This window comes from Rhipicephalus sanguineus, chromosome 3, assembly GCF_013339695.2.
Source record: "Rhipicephalus sanguineus isolate Rsan-2018 chromosome 3, BIME_Rsan_1.4, whole genome shotgun sequence".
NCBI lineage: Eukaryota > Metazoa > Arthropoda > Arachnida > Ixodida > Ixodidae > Rhipicephalus > Rhipicephalus sanguineus.
In genome coordinates, this window is record NC_051178.1 from 104,718,383 (window position 1) to 104,744,253 (window position 25,871).

General features: G+C 48.2%; 1 protein-coding gene across 1 annotated transcript in view; it reads left to right on the plus strand.

Moving 5' to 3' along the window:
* LOC119386890 (uncharacterized) overlaps positions 1-15,478 on the plus strand; it is a 31,275-nt gene extending 15,797 nt beyond the window's left edge. The window contains exons 4-6 of the mRNA XM_037654166.2: positions 7,112-7,476; positions 11,015-11,363; positions 12,843-15,478. Coding sequence (XP_037510094.1) covers positions 7,112-7,476; positions 11,015-11,363; positions 12,843-14,296 — 2,168 coding nt within the window. The 3' untranslated portion in view covers positions 14,297-15,478. The remainder of the gene's footprint in view (positions 1-7,111; positions 7,477-11,014; positions 11,364-12,842) is intronic.
* Positions 15,479-25,871: the final 10,393 nt, after the last annotated feature.

The following is a 25,871-nucleotide window of genomic DNA, read 5'->3' on the forward strand; positions in this document are numbered from 1 at the left end:
GTCTCGAGTTGCAAGTGACGGCAACTACAACTCCACTTTTCTACATTTGTAAACTATTGCAGAAATATGGTGAACTGAGTGAGCTGCAGCATGGTATAGGTTCATATTATAAAGCAGCGCAAAGGAAACGGGTCACAGAGAAGACAAGTTCGCGCGTTGGTACTCTCTCTTTTTCTCTGTGCCCCGTTCTGTTTGCTCTGTTTTCCTATATCTTACAGAAAATATAAGGAAGGTGTATAATGCCACATCATCTCATTGTAACAGCTTGTTATTTTCAAAAATAGTTGAAAAGCTCTAAATAAAGGTAGTTAAGCATAGTTACAGAAACTCCTGCGAAAGCAGAACAGCGATAGCTTTCACACATCGTGAGAAGGGCTGGCGGCATCGCTATCAATTCTCAGCGTTACTGGAGGAAAGGTGCGTCCGTGTTTAGGGCCTTTCAGATCGAAAAATACTGCTTGTAAATTAACTACGTGCTTTTCGGATTAACTACTGCAGCTGCAAACACTGCGAAGAGTGATCTTTCTGTCGAGCCATAAAAAAATGGGTCGAGAAAAATCAGTTGTTGGTCCCTTTAAGTATGAAGGAAGCGTGGTGCGCCATTCATGCACTGTCTGTGCTTTTTTTTTTTGGTAGGAATATAGGGGGGGGGCGGTAAAACGCACACATGAAGGGTGAACTTGTCGGCTAGTTGGTTGAACATATCGTAGGGGGAAACATATTGTTGGCTGATACGTGAATATGCATTTATTTACGTTGTTCGCCGCAATAAACTTGAGTTGCCAGTCAGCGCTACGTGTGGTTATATGTGTGCCTATTTTTGTCCTGGTCCTCGCACTGTTTCCCCCTACGATATGGGCACACATGAAATAATGCGGCACATCCCACGTACCGTGGGAATCGATGTTATATGCGAAGCGTTGCAGCGGGAAGGTGACTGCGGCGTAATTTTTTACATTGACCGAAACGTTACGAAATGACGCTAAAGACATGTGCAAATTGTACACGCATACAAATATGTTGCAGAGTCGCGCATGTGTTATGTAACCAATTGTTTACAGTTGCGTAGCGATGCCAACAGCAACATCGGTATTAACAACACCAGACGCGGTAAGCTGATATGTGATGCTCATACTTCTCCGTTATGATGGAGAACGCAGGCACGTTTCACGAACTCATGGGCATGTGTGGAAGGAGTGCTTGAGAGTTCTCAGTTAGACGGCGGCTAGCGCAATGTCTTTGCTATTGTAACTGATGTGTGCAACGCAGACCTCGCCGATTACGCTGCTTGTCTGTGTGTGTTCGGTGTCTGAAGGCCGGCGAAGTGGGATGCGGCCTACGTTGAAGTAGCGCATCGCCGTGTTCTTATATGTGCCCACGCCTTCGCACCTGCAGTGAAGCCGCTTGCTGTGGCCGACACAGTGGGCTCATCGCTCTATGTTTCATATAGTGCTAACACGCCGCTCTCAACGCACAGACTGTGCGTTGAGAGCGGCGAGCGTGAGGTGATTGTTGTGGTTGTGGCACCGAATGAAGATGGTAGCCCGGTCTAAGACAGTGTCTAGATACCTGTTTGCTAGACGGATCATGTCGTCGACAGACTGTCTGTCGATAGAGCCGGCGACATGTCGAAACCTCAAGTCACCTTTTGCGTTGGTGAGGTATAGGGCGTCGAGGCTGGTAGCCCTGGAAAGTGCTACGGGGACCAACTTTAGTGGTTGGCGCTTATCGTATCCGTAGAATACCTGGGCGTATGCGGCCTTTTGGGACTTATGTATAGTTATAGAGTTTGCTTGCGCAAGGGGAAACTGTCTCCCCTTACACGAGATATTTTTCTGGCGTGCATCGTGGCTGTGGTGGTTCGCATTACCACGGGCATCCATTTCAATTCTATTGAGGAGTGTGCGGTAGTGATGTACTTCGTCCTGGCTGGGACGATAATGCCTACCGTGGACGTTGGAAGTTCAACCCACAGTCGCACGAGGTTGCCGTGTCTGTCACGCCCGATGTACCACAAGGTGACCATATTTCCATTAACGAGGCCGTCGTTTACGTCGATGTTGGCCGTGATCATGTACGGCTTGCCGATGCTCAGGTGAATTGAGGCCGGCAGGCCTCAATTCGCCTGAGCATCGGCAAGCTGCCCATGTCGCTTGCGTTCATCTTGGCCACTTTGGTCAGGGCATCCCTGTGTCCCTGCTTGTTCTTATAGCCAGTTATCTTAACGCATGCGGGATGGCATAACACGTCCGCAGCGTCGAGGCGACGTGAGTTATAAAGGTCGACGAAAGCATTGCTGTAGTAAAGCCGTATGCCGTCAGGGCACTTAGCGGCGGCTTCTTCGCGTGTCACATAGCGGCTCTCATTCAATCTGACGTCATACTCGCTCAGCATGAGGCCAGCATCGAGCCTCATAAGAAATGCACATTCTGGTGGACCACGTTGACGAGTGGATGGCAGTCGAGCGTCTTCCAGGGTAGAGCTGCCTTCAGCTCTCTCACTTGCCTTGCGTTTCAATATGCATGTTCGCGGCTGCTGTGTTGATTGAGACTGTGAATCACCTGTGGCACATGACCGCATATTCGGGTATGTGCCACACGTGACTGATGAGAAAGGTTTCATGACGTACGCGACAGACGTTTTGCATTATGTATGTCATGATCAGTGAACCGTGTTCAATGAACCGAGAGTGTCATATTCGTTCAACGAGGCTGGTTGATTGTAGAAACAGCACTAGCGCCTTCGTCCCTTCCTGGTGGGAAGATCGTATCTTCAATAAAATTGCAATTAAGCGAGTACGTCCTTAAGTAGAAGATGTCGCTGCGGCGCACACTTGCTCAGTCTTTTTCAGTGCGACTGCAGAGAGCGCGATTGGTTTGTCCATTGTCCGTCCCGTTGGTTTAATGGTGACCACTGTCCTTGTCGACCACGGTCCTTCACCATCATCGGGGCAGTTTTCGTATTAAATGCGAAGCATTTCTTAGCGAACCTCAGGCACTTTGGGCGTTTCTATCAACGTATCTATCTATCTATCTATCTATCTATCTATCTATCTATCTATCTATCTAGCCGCCTACGCCTGGACGCTCTCCTGGTCGTCTCCATAACTTGTAATATACCAAAATTGGCACAGCAGGGGATCAGGGTATGACAAACACGATTCACTGGTCACGACATGAATAGCGCAAAATACCTGTCGCGTACGTCATGAAACCCTTTCTCTCAGTCACGTGTGGCACATACCCGCATACCAGAGTTCATGTTTTGCGGGTATGTGCCACAGGTGATTCACGGTCTCAATCAACGCAGTAACCGCGAACACTCACACCGACACGCAAGGAAAGTGATAACAATAATAATTGTTGGGGTTTTATCTCCCAAAACCACGATATGATTATGAGAGACGCCGTAGCGAAGGGCTCCGGAAATTTTGACCGTCTGGTATTCTTTACGTGCACCGAGATCGCACAGTACACGGGATCTAGCATTTTGCCTCCATTGAAATGCGACCACCGCGGCCGGGATCGAACCCACGACCTTCGGGTCAGCAGCCGAGCACCTTAACCGCTACACTACCGCGGCGGACGCAAGGAAAGCGAGGAAGCTGAATACATAACACCCCTGGAAGACGCTCAACTACCATGCACTCCTTGACGCGGTCCGCAACGTGGACCACGTTGATTACGCAAAGACCGGGGTCAATGTTTCCTACAATAAACCTGCCGAGAGAACCAGGCCTCTCATCATTACCGGTGACATCAACATTGATTTATCAAGACCCAACAACGCCTGATCTTTATACTAGCTGTGTCAAAGACGGCTTGAATGTGTACAGGGCATCAAGAAACCTCCCTGCCACGTCCAGGACAGAAGGCATCATAGATCATTTCATCGTAAGAGGCATCCAGTATATTCACCAGCTGTGCTATACCTCGCTACACTTAGACCCCTCGTAGCCGCGATCACGAACGAATCCGAATAACAAGTCCGGTCCAGCTGCTGAAACTCACTGATCACAGTGATGATGACCTTGTTCAAGAACTGTCAAGGACCTCATCTACACATAGGCACAGGTTCGTAAAACGTGCGTGCCTTCTCCGTCGAAACGGAGAAGTGTAACAACTGTAACGCAACTGTAACTGCAATTGTGACTGTAACGTACGTGCAGTGCGCCTGCGCGTGCCACTCGGCTTTGTGTATATCCAGGGAAACTTTCCTGAATGAAGCTTCGTTGCGAGTAACGCCAGTCCTGTTCAGATGTGTTTCTTTGTGCTGTTCGGATTCGCGCTATCCGATTTTGAAGAATATAAGCACTACATAGCAGCTTACCGAGTCCGGTGATGGTAACACCGATGTTGCTGTTGGCATCGTTTCGCTACTTTAAGCAACTGGTTATATAATTCATATGCGACTCTTCAACATGAGTGTGTGTATACCACTTCCACGTTTCTCTAGCGTCATTCCGTAAAGTTTCGCTCAATGTGAAAAATTACGCCACGGTCACCATTCCGCGCATGCTTCGCATAACACTGATTCCCACGGTACGTGGGATCTGCCGAATTTTTCATGCATGTAGCTTCGCCACTGCCAGAGTGCAAATCAAAACAAGTTTTCTCCGTAGCTGAACGGAGACTCGAACCCATGCCAGTTCGGCAATATGAATTTGTATAGCCTAGCACTCTAACCAATGAGCTTGCTCAGCAACGCTTCGGAACAATTGCCGCAAGCTCTTGTGAACATGCAGACAATGATATCTGAGCAACTGTATAGATGTATTTCTGTGATCAGAGTGGCGCAATACGGACGAAGGTTATACTCTAGTTATACGCTGTCGCATTCATTTTTTCACGTGACGTCGGCTTGTTTGCGTCACACAGGGAAGTGTTCCGACCTTTATACGGAACAACCAGAATCCGTCGTGCTAGCCGAAGAAATGCAATTCGAACTTAAAAGTAGTCGTTGGCGACAGCACGTTTAATTCCTATCACGTGCATACCTGCATAGCGGCGGCACAAGATCGCCGACAGCACGTCGCCCATGCCTTTGTGCGTGGGAAATTCTGGACGACCTGTTTCGCGGTGTTGTTACTCTTTTAATGATGTTCAGGCAGACCCTTCTCGTAATCTTAGGACTGGCTTTTCCGCAAGGCATGTTTGCCCTGCTAGTCTGTTTTGCGAGTCGGCGCGTATGTGAACGTTTTGTAGCATGTTTTACGAGGCGCAAGACGTGTACACTGGATACTCAATGAAGCTACGTTCAAAATATAGAGACAAGCGTTTGCACTTCTCGCATCGGCTTCATTTTAGCGACGGCGTGGAACCACCGTTGATTGGGTCAATGTACGCATTGCAGAGAAGCGCCCTAACTGATTAGAAAAATAGTCCTACGAGACAGTTTTACGAGTTTGTAAAAGTTGTGCGGAAGGTTATACCGAATTTTTCTCAGTAACTATTGGTAATTCAGAAACACACGAAGTTTCTTCCTGTCTTGATCATTGTTATTACCTCTCGCACGCGATTCGCATATTTTCATAAGAACGGCGAATTCGCTGCCTGCATAGCGGTACGAATTCTACTGCAGGTCATCGTCTTCCCATGTGAACAAAATTAAAAGGACAGCGTATACAACATATGCTTATATCCATACGCAGAGAGTTGCCTTAATGACCGACTCTCTAGGGAATTACGCATTGTTAGGCGTTTGGTATGGACTTAATTCATTGTTTTATGGTAAACATACTCAACTGCGATCATTCTTTAGGTATTGTTTATTTGTCATCATTTCATTGCTACTTTTTCTTCCGGGTACAAATTCATAGATGATTTATTTCAACGAAATTCTTTGATTTGGGTAGCAGAGGTTTCGGTGCAATATACTTAATAACACTCCGCGACCTGCACGCTGGAAAGTAACTGTGACGGTAAACATTGCTCGTATTTCACTTCTTGTGAGGCAGCAAAGTTCTCGACACCTGCTAGACGGGGTCCTTCGTTATATTACAAGAGAGACCCTGTTTGACGGTAAGCGGTCGCTCATGCATATATTGAAAGGGTTTGCAGCGCAAGCATGGTAGTGCTGAAGGAAAGGCGTAAAAGCGAGGAACGGAAAGCCCAACTAACCCAAGTAGCCGTTCTTCTTCGCTGATGTATACCTCGGTATGGAAGCACCCAAAATGTACGGCTTTACGGCGAGTTGGTGCGGAAAATGAGAAAAAAGTAATTTTTTTTCTTCGTTTTGTCTCTTAAGGGGCCCCTAAACAACCTCTCAAAACACGAAGAATGAGCACATTACCCTCTCCTGGCGTTTCCCGTCTTTTCGGCCTAATTCGTGACGCCAGCAGCCTGTTCAGGTGACGTCGTAAAGAAATAACCTCTCGATTGGTCCACGTACAATGCATATCAGCTGTGAATAATAATAATAATATCTTGGGTTTAACGTCCCAAAACCACCATATGATTATGAGAGACGCCGTAGTGGAGGGCTCCGGAAATTTCGACCACCTGGGGTTCTTTAACGTGCACCTAAATTTAAGTACACGGGCCTCAAACATTTTCGCCTCCATCGAAAATGCAGCCGCCGCGGCCGGGATTCGATCCCGCGACCTTCGGGTCAGCAGTCGAGCGCCATAACCACTAGACCACCGTGGCGGGGAAGCTGTGAATTGTCTCCTACTCTACTTTGCCATGAAGTCGCACGCACGTTCTGCCTTGTCTCGCGTGACTATCGCCCTCGAGCTACTGATTTCACTTCGTTTTTAATGTTTTTTATTGTTTTTTTTTTCGACTGCACAAGCGGAGATAAAAGCGTGTAACCAACAAGCGCGTAATTCTGATTGGTTCAGCGCTTAGTGCTGACGTTGTACACGTGCTTTATGAAGAAATAAGTGGAGAGGAGGTGATATCGCGTGTAGGAAGGGCAGCGAAGGCGAGAAAGAAATCACTCTCTCGTATTTGAACTCGGAGTGGCTTAGGGGCCCTTAAAGGTCTACTAAGCATCCTCTAACGGGAAGAGAACTTGCTGCGGCAAGACACAAATGCAGCGTCGTCTTTAATCTTTTACTGCCATGCCACATACCTTGATCTAAACCTTGACTTTGCTTTCTCCCGTGCAGGCAAGGGTCCGTGGGCGAAGCAGGTGTCCAGCATCGTGCCGCTGGGCAGTCCGCTGACCATGGTGATCGCCATCAACGACCGGGACAAGCAGTTCGACATGCGCGTCAAGTCGTGCGCCGCGCACGACGGCCTTCGAGGCCCGATCCAGCTGACGGACGACCGGGGCTGCGTCCTCCGGCCCAAGATGCTCACGGCTTTCATGAAGGTGCGCGACTTCAGCGGCAAGGCGAGCGTGGTGGCCTTCTCGCACTTCTACGCCTTCAAGTTCCCCGACACCATCGAGGTGCAGATACAATGCGTGGTCGAGATATGCCGCCACGGATGCCCCGACGACTGCCCCGGACACGAGCAGCACCCGCCTCACGTGCGTCCTCGTTTTGATTGATTGATTGATTGATTGATTGATTGATTGATTGATTGATTGATTGATTGATTGATTGATTGATTGATTGATTGATTGATTGATTGATTGATTGATTGTATCACTTAAGTATACGTACGCCGCGAGTCCATGTCTGTGTACGCGGCTCGAAAGGCTTGATTGGATCAGTAATCACCTGATTGACTGACCGAGTGATTGAAATGATCTTCTGTGCACGTGTTCCACTTCTTGTCCGCGTGCATTCCGCGTTTTGTTTACTCATTTATATATTTGTTTAGTTAGTTAGTTAGTTAGTTAGTTAGTTAGTTAGTTAGTTAGTTAGTTAGTTAGTTAGTTAGTTAGTTAGTTAGTTAGTTAGTTAGTTAGTTAGTTAGTTAGTTAGTTAGTTAGTTAGTTAGTTAGTTACGTCATCCGCTTGACTTGATCAGTTGGATTCATTTTTGGTTCTGTCAGAAATGTTGGCAGAGACCTTCATAGGCTACTCCACAAAGTCTTGTTCCGGGAATCAATAGGCATCACGAGGTGAGGTTGTGTCCTTACGGTAATTACGGTAATTATTTATTAATTGAACGTGTTTTGGCTAACTGTGTGCGGGAAAGGAATAAACAATTTATTTGGATGTTGTTTTAAACGCGGCTGTCCACTGCAGCCGGCGTCTAACGAACTCCAAGGGGATGGATGGATGAATAAACTTTATTTCGGTCCCTCGGAACGCGCCCTAGCACGTTGCGGGCCGCTCCCACGTCGGAACAGAAAGACCAAGTCTCTGTGCTGCGTCGCGGGCCCGTTGGACTGCCCATAGTTGTGCTTCGAGTACGGAGCTTGTGATAGCATCTTCCCATTTTGACGGAGTGATGACTTCGCCGCCGTGTAACGCGGGGCACCGCCAGAGCATATGTTCGAGATTAGCGATATCTGCGCATAATGAACATGCATTAGTTGGCTGTATTTCAGGATAGATTTTGTGCAATAGCGCGGGGTTAGGGTACGCCCCGACCTAGTAGCCTGAGTGTCAGAGCCTGTGGTCTGCTTAATTTTCTGTGTTGTGGAGGGTACTGTCTCCGCCCCAGGTAAAAATGCTTGGTGATTTCGTTATACGAGGTGGGAGGGTCCCGATTCTCCAAAACCTCAGCGCGCCCTCCGGATCAATAATTAAACAATAATATACAATAATATAAGCTGAAATAGGCGTGTTCCGGCGGTAAACTTATTTGTTTAGATTTGAGAAATGTTGACAACTCTGTTTAATTGCTGATTTTACTATTCAATCATTCGAGGAATTTTCGGAAATGCGAGTACCGTAAAATCCCGAGCAAGCCTCCCCCCCCCCCCCCCCCCCCAACCGGTGAAAAATAATCGAACAAGATTTAGAGGGGGCCCTTGCTTGGTTGCGTACCAAATTCAAGATGGCGGCTGGAGAACCTCAAAAAGAATGCGCACCTGTGCTTCTCATGAAATGCTTTATTGAATAAGCATGCATTTAGTGTTGTTATTGAACCGGAGGGAATCCTCGTGTGAAGTTTCATGTGTCATGACGAGGGGGGAAAGACGTTCTTCAAATGTTTTTGACAACTCAAAATGCAAACCCGAGGCACCGCACTGTAAAACAACTTATATATCAATCATGCACATATCTAAAGACTTTCAGAACTTGGGTTCCTAGGAAACGCTGCTGCAAGATTCTATAGCGGAGAACAGGTTTGAAAAAACAAATGGCAAGAGGAGAGGGGGGGGGGGTGCGCTTGCTGGGTATTTTATGGTAATCGACTGAAAAAAATCACAACGAGAAAACTGCACCTTCACCGGCTTCTATCATCAGACACAATTCGCAAAAAAACTAAGTCGGAGGAAATCATATTTTGTATCATGTAAGCTAACAATAAGAGCGGAAAACTAACGCAAAGTATAATTGAGAATATACAAGAAAATACTAAAGAAAGCTGCAATGGTAGATTCCCCTTCGGGAGAGCGATTTATGAAGCACTATCGAGTGGTTTCTGTGGCCACACCTCGGCAGTCATCGGTGCTGCACTTCTTATCGAAACCGGTTACACAGCCTGGGGCACACTTGTGTACTTCATCTCACCGCTTTCATGTAATGCAGTGAAGGCTTACGCTCGCATCAGCCAAACTGTAAAGAGCAAGCTGGCTACGTGTTTAAGAGCCAAGAGAACGGCTCAATCACCCATTGTGTGGCACTAATCTTTCCGTGGAGTTAAAATTCCGGCGGCATCGTTTAATATCGCCATGCGGGGAGGTATCTCATTCAGAGCACATGCTCTAGTGATGCCCCTCGTTACTGGGCAGCGATCAGGCCAACCGAGCCAAGTGGTGCTCCGCCATCAGAAGGCCCAACAACGGGTGTAAGCTTTGCGCCGTCCAGAGGACTCACGATGTGGCGGTCAGGCTTAGCCTGCCGTCCCAACGTGGGAGGAGCCCACTGCGCGCTAGTCGCGTCTCTCGGGACTACTGATAAAGTTTGACCAACCAATCAATCGTGCAGAGGGCGATCAGTAACGGGCAATGCAGGAAATTCCTACTATTGCGTATCTTCCTTGACTGTTCAGATAACTTACTTAATATCCGAATACTAACGACAAATAATAATAATAATAATAATAATAATAATAATAATAATAATAATAATATAATAATAATAATAATAATAATAATAACTTCTTTATCTCCATTGCGGGTAAAAGTTGCTTGAGACACAAGCAGCTTGACAGAGGCCGCAGCCACCTTTACAATGGAGGCAACGATAGCATACATATTCAGAATAAAAAAAAAACATTCAAAATTAATGTACTTTCATATCAAAGAAGGAAAGAAGATGGCTTTTAACGGCTCGTTTTCCTTATTAGACACGATATTAATCAGAACTAACAGACAATAATGCCAAAGAAAGTATAGGAGATGTTATTTGTAATAATTGGGATATAAATGTGAACAAAGTCAAGTGGACGAAAAGATAACTTGCCGCCGGCAGGGACCGAACCTGCGACCTTCGAATAACGCGTCCGATGCTCTACCACTGAGCTACGGCGGCGGTCATCCCCCCGTCCACTTTATAGGGTATATATGTGCATTTAAACCTAGGAGTAAGGTAAAAAGTTGGGCGAGTTGGTATTTTTCATCATGAACCTAGGAGTATTAAGGACTCTTTTAAGGGCTCGTTTTCTTTGTTAGACACAATATTAATCAGAACTAACCTATCAAAGAGTCACAGGAGTTAGAGAAAATGAAAAAAAAACAAACAAGATAATACGCTTATTTATGACGTGAGCATGAATTGGAGCAGTGTTTACGCAGTGCTCACGCAGATGTTATTCGCAGCTCAAAATATAATTGATGAAATGAATTTAAAATGGTTGGCAGCGCATATGATATTCCCTGCGAAGAATAATTTGCCCGCGCAGTGACCACCTTCCGCTGTTCGTTGCAACGAGCGGCATAAGAGTGCGCGCGTTTTTATCAAGATTCACAAACTTTTTGGCCACCTTAACGCATCTGCTTGCAGGGAGGCGGTGGTGACTTGCCCCCACCAAACCACTTGGAGGAGCACCCGCCACCGCCCGAACACCACCACCACCCGAGACCGCCGCATCACCAGCGGCCGCACTACGCCTCCTCGTCGTCCCAGCAGGAGCAGAAGCTGGAGAACCCACCATCACAGCAGCAGCAGCATCGCCACGATCCCCAGAGGGAAGGGGTAGCCGCGGGCAGTTCTCTGCACGCGATCAAGCGCCAACCGCAGCCGCCACCTCAGCAGCAGCCGAGCAGCAGCGCCACCCAGCCCACGGTACAGCGTCAAACAGTTCCCTTCGGTCTCCCTCTACTGTCCGTCAACGTCCTGCCCGATCATTACTGTAAGCACCCAGTGTTTTTTTGTAAATGAAAAAGTGTAGAAAACTGGGCGAGTTGGTAGGAATTCATTATGGAACGTATTCAATACACAGACACAACAACAAAGACGTAAGGGAAGAAGACAAACAAGCGCCGACTCACAGCTCAGTTTATTGGTGAAACGGAAGACATATATACGTATATATACACCCACACTAACTCAAGAGCGCGTGTGCAAGATATTACAAAAATTTCACGAACAAAATGATCAAATAGTGTGCGCAGAAAAATGAAACCTACACCATGCAGCAGAGAGTAGAAAAGGATCAAGTAGCACTCAAAAAGGCGAACTATTTGTCAGTTAGTACTATCGATGGCTCGCTTACGCAGTTATCTGCGCATGTCTTGATGTAAAAGGCTTCGGTGATTTCGCGTGCTTTGTGAACGCATCATGTAAGCTATACAGAAACGATGGGTCTGTTAAGAGGATTTTAAACACGTGGCCTCTGCGTTTCTTTGCACCATATGCACAACACTTATGTTACGTGAGTGACGTCCGTGAGGGTCTCAGCTGGGATTTTATTTCATGGCTGGAGGGGGGAGGTTGCGAGTCTAACCACCATGTGCGTGCATGTTCGTGTGTTTGCATGCCACTGCCCTTCACACGCGAACGAATCTTCCGAGAACATGTGCTGAAGCGAGACATCATCGGAGATTTTGTGCAGTAAGGTCCCGCAGTGCCAACATGGCACCTGGCGGGCTCAGAACAAAGCGTGAATAAATCAGTTTTATAAGGAAACAGTGATGAGCAACACAGACAACATAAATAAATAATTTGCGTTATCAGTTATTCTCGGCCTTGTTGGTACGACATACTTTTTGAGGTGTGTGACGCAGAATATATATCATAGACGAGAATAAAACATGACACAGCCAAGCGCTTGAGGAACCTTGCTTACACCGAGTCAAGACAACGACACGTGCACAGATGCACCTCGATGTCTTCGTTCCGAAAGACGCGATGTTCAATCGACAGCAGTTCTGGTGTAGAGTGCCCCATCTCCATCGCGAACTCGGGTCCGGTTGAAAGAACGTGTCGAACGTTACCGAATACGTCCCAGTGCTGTGCGTGAGCGCGCCTTTCTTGCCTTATTCACATGTCTGTAATGGATATGGCGCGAAAGACGGCAATTTCTGTGCACCAAAAGTACAAAGAAAACCGTCTTTCCGGCATAGGTGCGTGCTTTAACGCCATCCTTAAAGAGATTAATTATTTTCCTCAAGGATGCTTTGGTCGCGCCTACATACGTTGCAGTGGTTCAGCAGTCCCCGCGTAGTGACCATGTTTTGTCTGCACCAAAGCTAACACTGTATCTAGAGTCACTGCACTTGACAAGCGTGGTTTCACTGTGTCAACGTTGCAAATCGGTGCGAAATACATATTGCATGTTGGCTGATTCGGACATATCGATTCACAGTGTTGTCTCCTCGTCTATTCCCAGATCCACCGACGCCGCCGGGTGTCCACATGGGTCCACTGCACCCTCACAGCGTGGCCTCCGTGCACCAGGCTCCTCCGCCGCATCTGTCGTTCCCTCAAATGAACCCCCATCTACAAGTGATGCCCCGACGCCCTTCGTATGAAGAGGCGGATGAGCAGTTGCTGCAAGAAAGCCCACACAAAAGCGTCATCACAGACCCTCCTCAGTTTTCTACGACACCTTCGCAGCACGAAGGCGCTTCCCACACAACCATCGGGAATAAATTCGAGTCGATCACCCTGAAAGAGTCCTCGAGAGATAAAGAGCTACCACCGCCGGCCACTGCTCCACCCGAAGAAAAGCCCACCGTGCGGCCCCTTTACTACGAAGCCCCCAAGTCCGCGGGAGTGCAGTCGTCGCGTTTCGAACAGCCTGCCACCACGACGAATCCCTCGCTGTCGCATACAGAGGTCGAATACGAAGACGAGGACGAAACGACGTCCGATGTGCCGGCCACAACGACGACAGCGACCACAACGACCACGAGTGACGGATCGTTTACGGCCACGACACGGGACACGTTCAACATGCCTCCACCCGTGCGCCCGTACCCGCAAACACCTCCGCAGGAAGGGTCCATTTCTGAGGGAAACAAGCTCGACGCTCCCGACCCTAGTTCTGCAAGACCGGTGTTCTTCACGTATTCGCCACCTTCCAGGGCCCCAGTCCACATCCCTATCAAGGAGGACCCCAGTGACACCGATGGCAATGACTCTAGTGGTGGCAAATTCAGCGCCATCAGACCGCGGCCTCCGGCACCGGCTGGCCCTACCGGCGAGGTGTACCGACATCCGAGACCACACTTCCCGTACCCGATGTCTAAGATCGGACTGGTCGGCGCACCCAACGCTGATGTCTTTCAGGAAAGAATCGACATGGTCGCCGAAACAGCGTCGGATCATCCTTCTACTGTGTCACAGACCGAGACTACTCACGACGCGAACAAGTCCGAGACACCAGCGACCGAAACGTCGTCGACGACGACAACGACGGCGGACCCAACGCACGTTCACAAGGTTCCCATCCAGGCCTCCGTGACGCTCATGAGTGGTCGCTTTCCCAACGGTCCTCGCTCACTCAAGACCAAGCGCAACGCCGTCGGCTCGTCCGACCAGCTTGGTGTCCGCGGCTCGTTGCGAGTCATCGCGGGCGTCGACTTGGCTTTCCTGCCTAACGTGACCAGGGACGACGCTGCCGTATTCACCGGTCGTTACGAAGAGATTATCTACGGCGTCTGCCTCCCGGCCACGGGTCTGGCCGCGAGCGTGGGCGCCTTCGTGCTGCTCATCCTGTGCACCACGTGCATTGCGGCGTACCTCTACTACGTGCTCAGGACGTACGAGGCCAAGTCGAAGCAGTCGTTCGTACTGCGCAGGTTTCTCTCGACGTACAGAAACAGAAAGATGAAGCACTGAAAACTGCCCAGCCGAGGGCGTAGATTTATAACGGTGTTTTTCCTTGAAAAGCCCCGTGAAACAATCTCAGGAAAGGAAAACTTTGCGCTCGTGACGACGTTGCAACCCTTGCGTTCCGACAGCTGGATAGTGTGCCGAAGGTTGTTAGGTTGTGAAGCGTTGTGTGAACATGCATCAGCGTGGATTGTGGATGGTTGCGGCTGTCGTTACGGATTGTGACGTTGCGGTCATGCCAACAGGACGTCATCTGCGAGCAAAGACAAAAGTGCGGTGGTGTCCATCGAACAGTTATCGACTGGTGCGTCTGTACGAGCTCCCGTTTAACAAATGACCGAAAGCTGATGGAAAAAAAATAGAATGGGCAACTGTGGCGCAGTCGCAACGAAGCGTGAACACGGGCGTTCGGCGAACGTGAAGTCTTGCGCCCGCCTAAGTATACACATGGTCGAGCTCCGGTAACTTATGAATAGACCTTCCCACCGAGCACATTGTCATCGTATACACGCGATCACCCCGCTTCTAGTGCAGAGTGCTCCACCTTATCCAGTGCATTACGATACCTGGATTAACAAGACGGCCGGCCGCCGTCGGTTCCTCGAAGCAAGGTGCTCCAAAAGACAAAACCTTCCGTGTGAAACGGACATGTGTGTGTATGTGCGTGTGCATGCTTCTTTTTTCGCAACGAGGCGCAGTGTTGTTGTTTTTTTTTTATCTGTCCGCGTGTACGAAAGGTGCGAGATGCTGGGAGTATCTCACCGTGTGATGTGAACTCGGAAGCACTCAGCTTTCCGTGCCTCGGTGTTCTTGTTTGTGTGTGCGTGTGTGAACGGAACAGAACATTCATAATCGCCGCAATTAGCGGACGCTTTCGCATCCGTGTTCTCGACACCGCGGTAATTGGACGCAACTGAAGTGTTTTCCTAGCGATGCGACGCTAACGAGCACGCGCATGTGCTTTTTAGAAACTGCCAACGGTGTCATGTGACTAATGCTTGTGAAATTGCTCGCAATACTACTGACCTACCGACCTATTTGCTTTCTCTCTGCACGTTTGGGAGGTAACCAATTAAACGACTACGCTTGTCTCTCGGAGCAGTGCTAGAGAGAAAAAATATATAGTAGCAACTAACCTGAAAGTGTGTATACGTCAACGTAGGTACGTAGCTTGTGTACAGCCTCGTTTCACTTGCGCGTGGGAATGAAGCGCCTCCACGACGGTGATGTGAAATATGTGCAGCGCTCTACCGCAAGAAAATAGATGCGAGCTCCTTCCTACTACGATGATGCCACCGGTTCCCTGAATAGCCTAAGGCGCTGCAATTAAAACTCGGTGCCATTTAGATCCTACCAAGTTTACGCACGTCGCTGAATGTAGACTACGTTTTCTACAAAAAGGGGAAGGCTTAGAAAAGAGGTTAACCTGCTGTAAGCTCTCATGGTTACCCTACGCGTCGATAAGAATTTTTTTAGAAAATAAAATTTCTGCGGAAAGGCGGTTTGGGAGGGGGTGGGGGGATTTGGGCGCTGAACAACCCGGAACCCACCCTTTGGCTACGCCAATGAGATGTACCATGCTTTAAAATCTCCCACACAGGGGCAAACTAAAAACTGCTTGACTTTTTTTTTTTCCGTGACCTGTGGTTCCAAGACGCTAGCTAGACTTCTTGAAAAGTACCAAGCTTTACTGTTTTCTTTCTTTCTGACTAGGGCATAAATGCTATAATACAGTTCGCGAAACCTGGTTATCGGTGGTGACTGCATCAATGGAACATCGATCTGAAAGTTGAATGATTAGCGGCATGATTAAAAAAAAACGTGTATGAGGCATAAACAAAGTAATGCTGGTTTGTGTTGACCGTGAAATTGCTTGGCAGTGGTCTTCCTTGAGAAGAAATTCGTATCGCAGGCGTTGATACTTAGACCGTTCAAGTGCGCATTTTCGGTGTTCTTCGTGTATCAAAAAACCTAATAGGGATAGGAAAAGAAGGAAAGGTGGTCAGTGTTGCACAACTTAACCTTACTTGTTGGTAAAAATGCGGTATTTCTAGACGGAGCGACTGTGCCTAGCCTCATCAAGTAACCGGGTCAGTCTGGTGTCATCTTACAGCGACTGAGTGACATCTACTTCTGTGAGTCGCCTCGCTTTACGCTGTCGTCTCTGCTGTCACCACTATAGATTACCCACCGCATACCTCGTTCATGCCAGGTTAACGAGAAGTACAGCTCTGAAGCGATCTGGAACACGACGAAAACGACGAGAGAAAAAGGTATCTCTGTAGTTATATGTTCAAACACGAGGGCTTATCATCGTTAGATGCAGGTGATGTTTTCTTTTCTGCGTAAGGAATTTATTGCGTTAATTATTTCGCTGCGTTGCTGTGAGCTTCTAGGGACGTTAGCTGAGTAAATTCTTGCGCAAGCGAAGTGAAAACAAACGACCCATGTGCGTTGTCGTGTTTCCTGGTTGGCGATTGACTGTGTACTGCGCTGTGAATTAACAACGGCGAAAGCATGGAGAAGAGTCATTTAGGTGATATATTCTGCTTTTTTTTTTGAAGAGGACGATGGATACACAGAGTGAAAGTGCGAGAGAGAGAGATGGGGGAGGGAGAGAGAAATCTATTATGGTTGAAAAAGCTGAGTGGTCGGCCTGAATAAATGTTCTGACCTGGTACTCAGTGTTGGGGAAGGAAGGCATGGAAAAGAGAAGGTGCTGATTATGAAGACGAAGGTGGCGGTGAAGCAGTGAAAATACGGTTTCTGCATGGAATACGCTAAATATATCATGTGGGTGGTCCACAAGAGTGCTCGATTTATAGATGGATGCAAGGGAGGATACTGTAAACGTCCCCTTATAAGCGGGGAGGTGGCCTCTGAGCCACCAAGCTCAGTTTCTAATTCAACTCAATACCCAAAAGATCGAACATAATGAAGTATCGAATCGCTCTGTTATTCAAGTGATCGACTTTCCAGGGCCCACCCGAAGTCTGCCCTGATTCGCTATAGCAAATGCACTATGTTTTTAAAGAATGCTGCCGTGTATGTTAAGCATACCCCATGACAGGACACTTAGCTACGCGAAAGAGAAGCTGTAGTACCATCGGCGTTACCGTGGTAGAAAGCTGGGCTAGTTGGTATGGTTGCATAATTGTTCTTTGTGTTCCGTTTTGCTTTTTTTCGCCCTGTCTTTTAATGAATTGACGATACCGGCCAAGAATAAGGTCTTTGGATGTAGACCCACATGCACTTTGACTCAAAGCGAGTGTGAAATGTTTCCGGCATTCTGACATTTTCGTGGTGTAAGTTAACTTGAGAGGCTCGAGATGCAGATGTATACGGCAGGCATTTTGTGCAAGCCATCTTTCGGCCGTGTTCCCGCTCACGACTTTCGTTCGGCCATGACACACACTTGGTGGCCACGTGTTCGCATGTGGCCAAAAGAATCGAGCCAGTTTAGCGACGCTTTCTGTTTGTATGCTGCATTACTGATGAAGAGTGCGCGTGTGCATGTTTCAATGCTTGTTTCTTTGTACTTGAGTGACTCCAAGGAGGAGTATTAAATAAATTCAGTTTCCTGCCTTTTTTTATTTCACTCGTGCAAGTGTGTACTAATAATATCTGATGGTTTACGTGCTAAAACCACGATGTGATTATGGGGTAATCCGCAGTGAAGGGCTCCGGAAATTTCGACCACCTGCTTATTAGTACCTCAATAGTCCCGAGGGACATTACATGAGGGGTGGACAAGAAACATGATAGATAAAAAGAAAGCGAAAAAGCAAAAACAGCACCAACAATAACAAAAAAAATAGAAAAACAGCAGCAGATCACATTTACAAGGATAAAATTTGTCTTTTTACCGCAGTTTTAAATTGGGCAAACTGAGATCACATGGCGATGTGGGCGAGAAGGTCATTCCACTCTTGCGCAGTCTGAAGGAAAAATGACTTCTGAAAGGTATTTGTTTTAGAGCGTACGGGATAGATGGCGTTGGGGTGAGAATGGCGCGATGTCCGATGGGCAAGTCTGATGAATGCATTGCCTGGTGGCAAGGAATGGAAGACCTTACGATACATTTTCCTTATGATGCATTGTCCTTTAGCCTGCGCTGACATCGCACAGTACACGGGCCTACAGCACTTCACCATGCGACAGTCGCGGTCAGGATGGAACCCAAGACTTTTAGGTCAGCAGCCGAACCCCGTAACCACTGTACCACCAAGGCAGACTGTGCGCGTATGTAATCAGACATTAAGCAACAGTGCAGCCGGAGCAGACGTGGCCCTGTTCGGCGTGCAACACAGGAGCATCGTACGTCCCGATTTCAGCGGCCTACGCATTTGGAAATAATGCCTTAAGCGACGCTTTTTTCGTTAAAGTTGCGGCAATGCTGACTTCCATAAAATCCATCAACCTGGACTAGTGCTTAGTGCTAGCCAGCTACTGATCATGTGCAGATTTCATGGTCTGATCTGGTCTGACAGATGCACATGAGACAAATAAAACAAAAAAAACTCACAGGGTCCCTTATGCATTCACCTAAGACGACTGGAAGGTGAAAGACATGTGGTGTAGCTATCTTGCTGGGCACTTTATATTACGCGATCATCGCTTTTTAATATTTTCTTGTCACGCGAATGCCCCGTAAAAATAAGCTATTTGCTTTAATTCGGCACATTCAAAACACTACAAAAGGGACCAAATTTAAGGAAGTATTCGAAATGTAATGTGTCGGTACTAGATTTATTACTATATTCGTAATATAATAATTCACAGCCCAGTTCTGTGCGTTAAATATTTTCCTCAAATTTTATCGTCTACACGGCCAGCGTCATAATCACCGTTCCCGCCACGTTGTAGAAATTCCAGTTTCTTCTGGCGCAGGAATATGGTAGAGCACACGTCTTAGTTTGTCGGGCTGTTGCGTTTCTGGACGGTAAAGGCGCTCTCTAGGTGGAAGACGTGCCGGCTTCACTAGTCCTCCGAAATATCTGCGAGGAGTCTGCCCTTGAGCTCGCATCCGCGTTTCGTTTGTGCCCGAAAATGATGCAACGGCGCCTTGCGATGACGTCGAAACCAAGGATCCTGTACTTTGGTTTTTACCGACGTCGGTAGGGCTACGGTAGGACATCAACCAACGGTCTTCTACCAGTGACCGCACCGGCTTGGTCCAGTTGTCCGACACATGTTCGTCGACCCATTCGTGCGTCCGAAGCTGATTTGCCGCAGTTAGAAGGACGGCGACGAAGCAGGTGAGAACGGCCAGCCCGCAAACGGTCACAGTCGTCCTACGGAGGAACTGCAGGTCGGTGACGACGCGCAGCCATTGAGGTGTCCCGGCCTCGTCGGCGAGGTCGGCGTGTAAGTCAACTGCTCTGCCGCTACTGGACGGCGCGTGGGCTTGATCGTAGCCCCACATTTGGAGAAGCAGTGAGGTCGTGGGCGAGGACGACTCCGAGTGCTGGACGCACAGCGAATCGATAGGCGTGTTGATGCACCCCGGACGAGTCGCCGGTGCTGGGGACGACGAGCCGAGAGAAGGCGCCGACAGACTGTAGCGAGGGAGCGATGAAACATATCGCTGGGCGTACATTCCTGCGATGGTTGTTGGTCGGTTTGCTTGCTGGCTTGCTTTTCCTTAGAACCCACTATGGGGCATGTGCACTTTTTCTGAACACCAGTGATTTATTTCGCGTGAACGGCACCACGTGGCGCATCGACCTTAAAGAATTAAAAAGCCCCGCCATAACGTATGCAGTGAGGCGGCACCGTAATGAGGTCACATTAATCACCGTTCTTGCATAACCAAGTGCGCCAAAAACACGAGAAACGCCAGGAGAGAATAACGCGCTCTTTTTTAGCACGAAAGCGTTTTATGCCGGGGTCCACCAAGACTTCAGTGACGTATTTCCGTCAAGGAAATGACGTCGAAAAATTTTACACGATCAGATGGCAAAGAAAAAAAGTTGCGTCAACGGGCATCGAGCCCACGACCTCCCAGCCCGCAACAACACCTGCCGGGCACGATATCCACTGCGGCACGGTCACTTTTTTTTTTCTTTATTGCACTGCGGCACGGTCACAGACACAAGAGGCTTTACAAACGCGCCTTTTATATCTACCACTCTCCTGGACGGCGGGGTGGTGTTGACCTTTGGGAGCGGCAAAGTAAATTCGTCATTACTGTGTCCTCCACGATTAACACCTGCAACGCGTTACACGTCCGTTCCATTCGGCGCGTTTTCAACAGAAGTTCAATTTTTAAATGCCTTTACACACCGCGAGGTGGCGATCTTAGCCCAAGCGTCGTAAAAGCGTCGGCCTCGCTCATAGCATCACGCTAATCCAAACCAAATATGGCTCTGCGACGCGCGCCTGCCTCACCTGGCTGTACACCGCGTTCCCCGCCCACGTGCTCGCCCCGAGAAAAATCGCGGCCAGGCTACCGGGGCGGCACGACGCGCTTTGCGTTTCCCTCTAGTCCGGCCGTGGTCTTCAATCACATTTTAACATGCCGCGGGATGGCGACCAAGTTCTGCGTCCAATATGCGACGCTCTTCTGGCTATCACACCTCGTTCTCTGATTACGCTTTCACCGTTAACTACTACAGCTACCACAAGAGTTTGTTTAATCATTGAACGTGTACGTTAGTCGTCGGGATGGAGATGAACCACTAAGCATCAATGTGGGTGCATCGACGTTAAACGTTGCTACAGCTGCTAGACATCTATATACATTGTGCAAACTCTCTCATATAAGTGTATAACAAACATTCAACTAATTCTGTAAGGTCACCTTTTACTTTCCTGTTATTCCGATTCCCTTGAAGGACGGATCAACCATGTTTTTTTTGTATTTTCAGAGGCTGGTGACGGGTCCTTTAAACTCAAAGATGCCTTCTGGCGTGAAGAATGCGGTTTTCTCCCAAACCCTCTCGTCGACTTCAATTTGCCAGTAGCCCGTCTTCAAACCCATCGACGAGAAGTACCTTGCGTTGCACAGCCGGTCGAACGTGTCGTCTACCCGGGGGAGCTGGTACGTCCTTATTAGTGATCTTGTTCAAACGAGGATAATCGACGCGTAACCGCAAGGTTCCGTGCTTCTTCTTCACTAAGACCACCGGAGACGCCCATGGATTGACGGATGGCTGGTTGATTTTGTCGTGCAACATTTCGTCGACTAGCTGCTTTATGGCTTCTCGTTCTTGCGCTGAAACTCGGTACGGGCTCTGGCAAACTGTTCTAGCACGCTCTTCGGTTATTATCCGATGTTTCGCGATCGGTGTTTGATTTTTTTATGACGACGAGAAGCAGTCCCTGTATTGCCGGATCAGTTATTTTTAGCTGTTCTTGCTTATGTATGGAAACACTCGGACTGACGTCAAAAGCTGGTTGAGGAGCCTGGATCGTCGGAGTAGGTTCGGTAGAGTCTGTTAGGGCAAAAGCGTCGGTGGCTTCCACAATTTCTTCTGTGTGGGCGATCGTCGTACCTTTGTTGACGTGCTTGTATTCGTGACCGAAATTGGTAAACATCACCTTTGCTTTCCCTCCCTGTAGTTCAGCTATGCCTCTGCGACGCATATCTCACGGTTGAGCGACGGGTGCTTGGCGCCCTCGCTGACCCCTTCTATGTGTGCTGATTTTTCTGTGCTGACAGATATGATGACGCTGGAGCGAGGTGGAATGGTGACCTGATCTTTCAGCTCATTAAAGGCATAGTTTCCTGGTGTCTTGTTTGACGGTAACGCTCCTTCTGAGGATAGCGTTATCGACTCGATCTCAGGTCGATGACAGCACCGTGCTGGTCCATACCGAGAATTGCCTCTCGTGAGCAATCTTTGAAGATGACGAATGTCGCAGGATAAGTGCAGTCATGGACACTGACTCTTGCGGTGCACAATCCTGTCAGCGTTATTAAGTGTCCTTCAGCCTATAAGATTTAGGGGCCTCTCCATGAAGTCCTAACTGTCTTTATCTTGGCGGCGAAGGATCCGCTCATGACGGAGTAGTCAGCTCCGGTGTCAACTATAGCAGTGACATTGCGGCCGCCGATAAGGACGTCGAGGTCGCTAGTTCGTCGTCTTCCGTTGCTGTTAACTAACGGCGTCGGATCACGGCTGCGTCGGCTTAGTGTGCTACTGCTACGTGACGTCATGCGGTTTTCCTTCGGTGGCGAAGTTTCGTTTACAGGGCTTCTTTGGACTCCCGCCGTGTTCTGGAGATTGCGTCGCAGCGGAGTCGTCGGTGGTGGACCCTTACAAAAATGGATTTAGACAGTCTATAGAGTGTCTGTAGACTTCTTGTAGTCGAGTTCGCCTTTATGTAGATTTAGTATTTTGCCTAAAGAAAATCTTTTGACAATCTATAGACAAAAGTTTATAAATGCGTGTCATCTTTTGTCTAATTGCGTTCTATAGATTGTCTATAAACAAAAGTTTTAAAAAGCGTATGGTTCTTTTTTTTCTATTGTTAGTCTATATACAATCTATAGACAAAAGTTAAGTTGATGAAGTTTGTGTTTTGTCTAATCCCTGTGTATAGATTGTCTATATACAAAGGTTGATAAATTGGTGTTATTTCCTATTGTCAAATCCCAGTCTATAGACTGTCTAAAGACAGAAGCTAAAGTGGAGTTATTTAATTTCTTGCTGAAAATAAGGTTTTTCATTGAAATTTTATCAGACGTGTGTACTTTATGCAATTTTGCTACCTTTTTGTTTATATAACATCTAAGCATGCACTCCTTATTGCCCCATTGGGCCCTAGCTGTAAGGTATGTTAAAAAAGAACTAAGGGGGCTCATTAATTAATTGAACCACAATGTGAAATTGAGCAGGATTGCGTTTTTGTATATCTCATTAACACATTCTGGCGCACATGGCACATATATATTTCCCCTCGTAACTCGCATGCTCACATTAGTGCTAAAGATGTTTCCACTAAGTATGTCGCACTCTATGGCTCACCGACTGGATGTACTGCAAGGACTGTGTGGTTCTTTCCGCCTTCGTTGCTACAATGCAAAGGGCAATGTATTTCGTCGAACACTGGAAATCGCAGCTTTGAAGCGGGATGATGGGCAAACAGTGAACAGAGTACAACAGCTCTTTTTCAAGACACAAATAGCAGGGCCCACTGCAGTGCTTTCATTTTTGTTACTATTCAATATACAGTATTTCGCCATTCTTTTCATATACGAAGCACTGTGCCCAGAAACCAATTTTGTTAAAAATATTTTGCGAATTAGCTGTGGCCCTTTCGCTAGCTCATTATATTTGTTCATTTTCACGACATTTTCAGAAGGTAATATGTTAATTAAGATGTTCTTCAACAAATATGCATTTTTCCGTTTTCATTACGACGACGTGCAATGTAATATTAAATCGTGTTTCAGTAAGCGATTTCAAATTGATAATGTGTGTATGCACTTGCTTACATCTCCCGCTTAGAATATATTAATTTAAATTAACAGGGAACATCAATAAGAAAGAACTTGCAACTGAATCGCCCTAAGGGCGAGGCATCGATGGTGACACTGGCTCGGTGCAAATTTGAAAGAGATATCACTCGGCACTGCAGACACTTGCTGTCAAAGGCTCAAGTTTTCCACATGCTTGTGATCATACACACAGACACGGCCGTGAGGGCAACAGCTGTTACAGATAGTAGTAAAAACGGACCGTTCGTTACATATCCTGTACACGAATGGTCCACGAACGGTATGTTTAAACAGCAAGCACTGGAAATACAATTGAAGAATCGCTCAGAAGCGGCCTCCCCACTAAGAAGTTGCTTTTTCGTTCAGGCACTGCCGTGAAGGCCAAACCCCATATACGCGAAAATGCACGCGACAGCGACGAGCGACGCGACGTAGATCGTCTTCGCGCAAGCGGTCGCTTCGATGGCAAACCCCATTCACGCGACGCCCTCGGCGAGCGATCTCCACTGTTGCTGGCATGAGGGCGTTCACTCGTACCAAAAGTGGCCCGTTCTCAGCGGTATGCAATGTAAAATACGATGTTTTGTTGCATAATGGTACATAAAATGTTTATCATTGTCTTGCAGCATTTTTTTCGATCCCATCACTGCTGCTACGTGCCGCCAAGCCGCGTCACAGACGGCGCGGGTCCCGGCGTTGGCGTTCAACAACGTCAACATTGCGCTCGTCGCCGTTGGTCATGTTGATGAACGTTGTTGTTGATGTGCGTCGATAAGAAAGTGGCGGCAATCAGCAATACGTCACTGATGCATCTTATTCCGGTGTTTTGCTATTGGCTGCTTGAGCACAGCACTTCCGGGCGACGAGCGACGGACATGCGACGGTTTCCAAATCTGAAAAACCGAGCGATCGCGCGAAATCGACCACGCAACACGTCGCGCGAACGACTTCTTTCGTCGCTCATAGCATCGCTCGTCGCTGTCGGGGGGGGGGGGGGGGGGGAGTGATTCTTGATAATAATAAAAAAACAGGAAGTGAAGAAAATTGAGAGCCCCGCAATTGTCTATCTCAGGGGATGACACCACAGCAGTAGCTCTCAGGGGGATGGGATAAGGAGGGATTAAAAGAGTAAAAGGAAAGAGTAGGAGTGGGGGATCCTGTCAGCGAAGTTCATGGACGGGGCACGATGAGCAGGTGCACGAAGACATCACGGAAAGGCGAGCCTTAATCGGTGAGAGGTGCTCGGCTGGCTGACGTGGGAACCGTCACGGCACGACGATCGGCCAGAGGCACGGACATCACAGAGAGTCGAAACTCAATCCGAGAGAGGTGCTGGGCGTAGCGGACGACGCAACCGTTCGCAGCGGCACGACGATCGGCGAGAGGCCGAGTAAACTCGGCATCGCGGACGACGCGACCACCACGCATGAAATCCACCGAGAGAATCGCGCTGTCGCGTGAATTTTTGCGCATATGGGGTTTCGCCTTGAATCGTGAAGGCGCGCGAGCGAACACGATAAGGAAGGGGAGAAAAGCGAGAACCGGTGCGGCAAACGAACGGAAGAGGGCGCGCAGCTGCAACTCAGTTTCAAATCGCTCGCTGAGCGAGAGCCAATCAGTTCAAACCAGGGGGCGCGCAGGCGCACTGACGTTTAACTGCGTTTAAGCGTTTAAGCCGTTCAGGCAGTTGACGCATTTGAGGGTCGTTGTGAAAGAAGTTGTTGCAGCGCAGTGTGTAATGCCGAAATAAGTTTGTTGCGCGCCTGTATTTTTACCACGTTGATTAATATTACGTGCCGGTATCGTCGCTGGAAGTCGTGGAATGGACACGTACTTACACCGCGTGTCGGGACGGACGCATCGTTGTTTGACATGGAATCGTTGACGGCCATGTGTTGTAGCCCCAACGAGCGCGAAGCTTTGAACAAGATCACAAGCGCGCGTCTTTTGACGAGACTGTCGCCACAGCGAATATCGCTCTTCGGTGAGTTCAAGAACGTTGCCAAATCGCGTGACTGTGCATGACAACTTTGTGTAGGTAAGATTGCCCGAGCGGCGAGCTGCCATAATAGAGATGGTGTGCAAGAGGAAGTGTTTGATACGAAAGTATGCCTTGTACTAGTGTCTCTGCCTTCT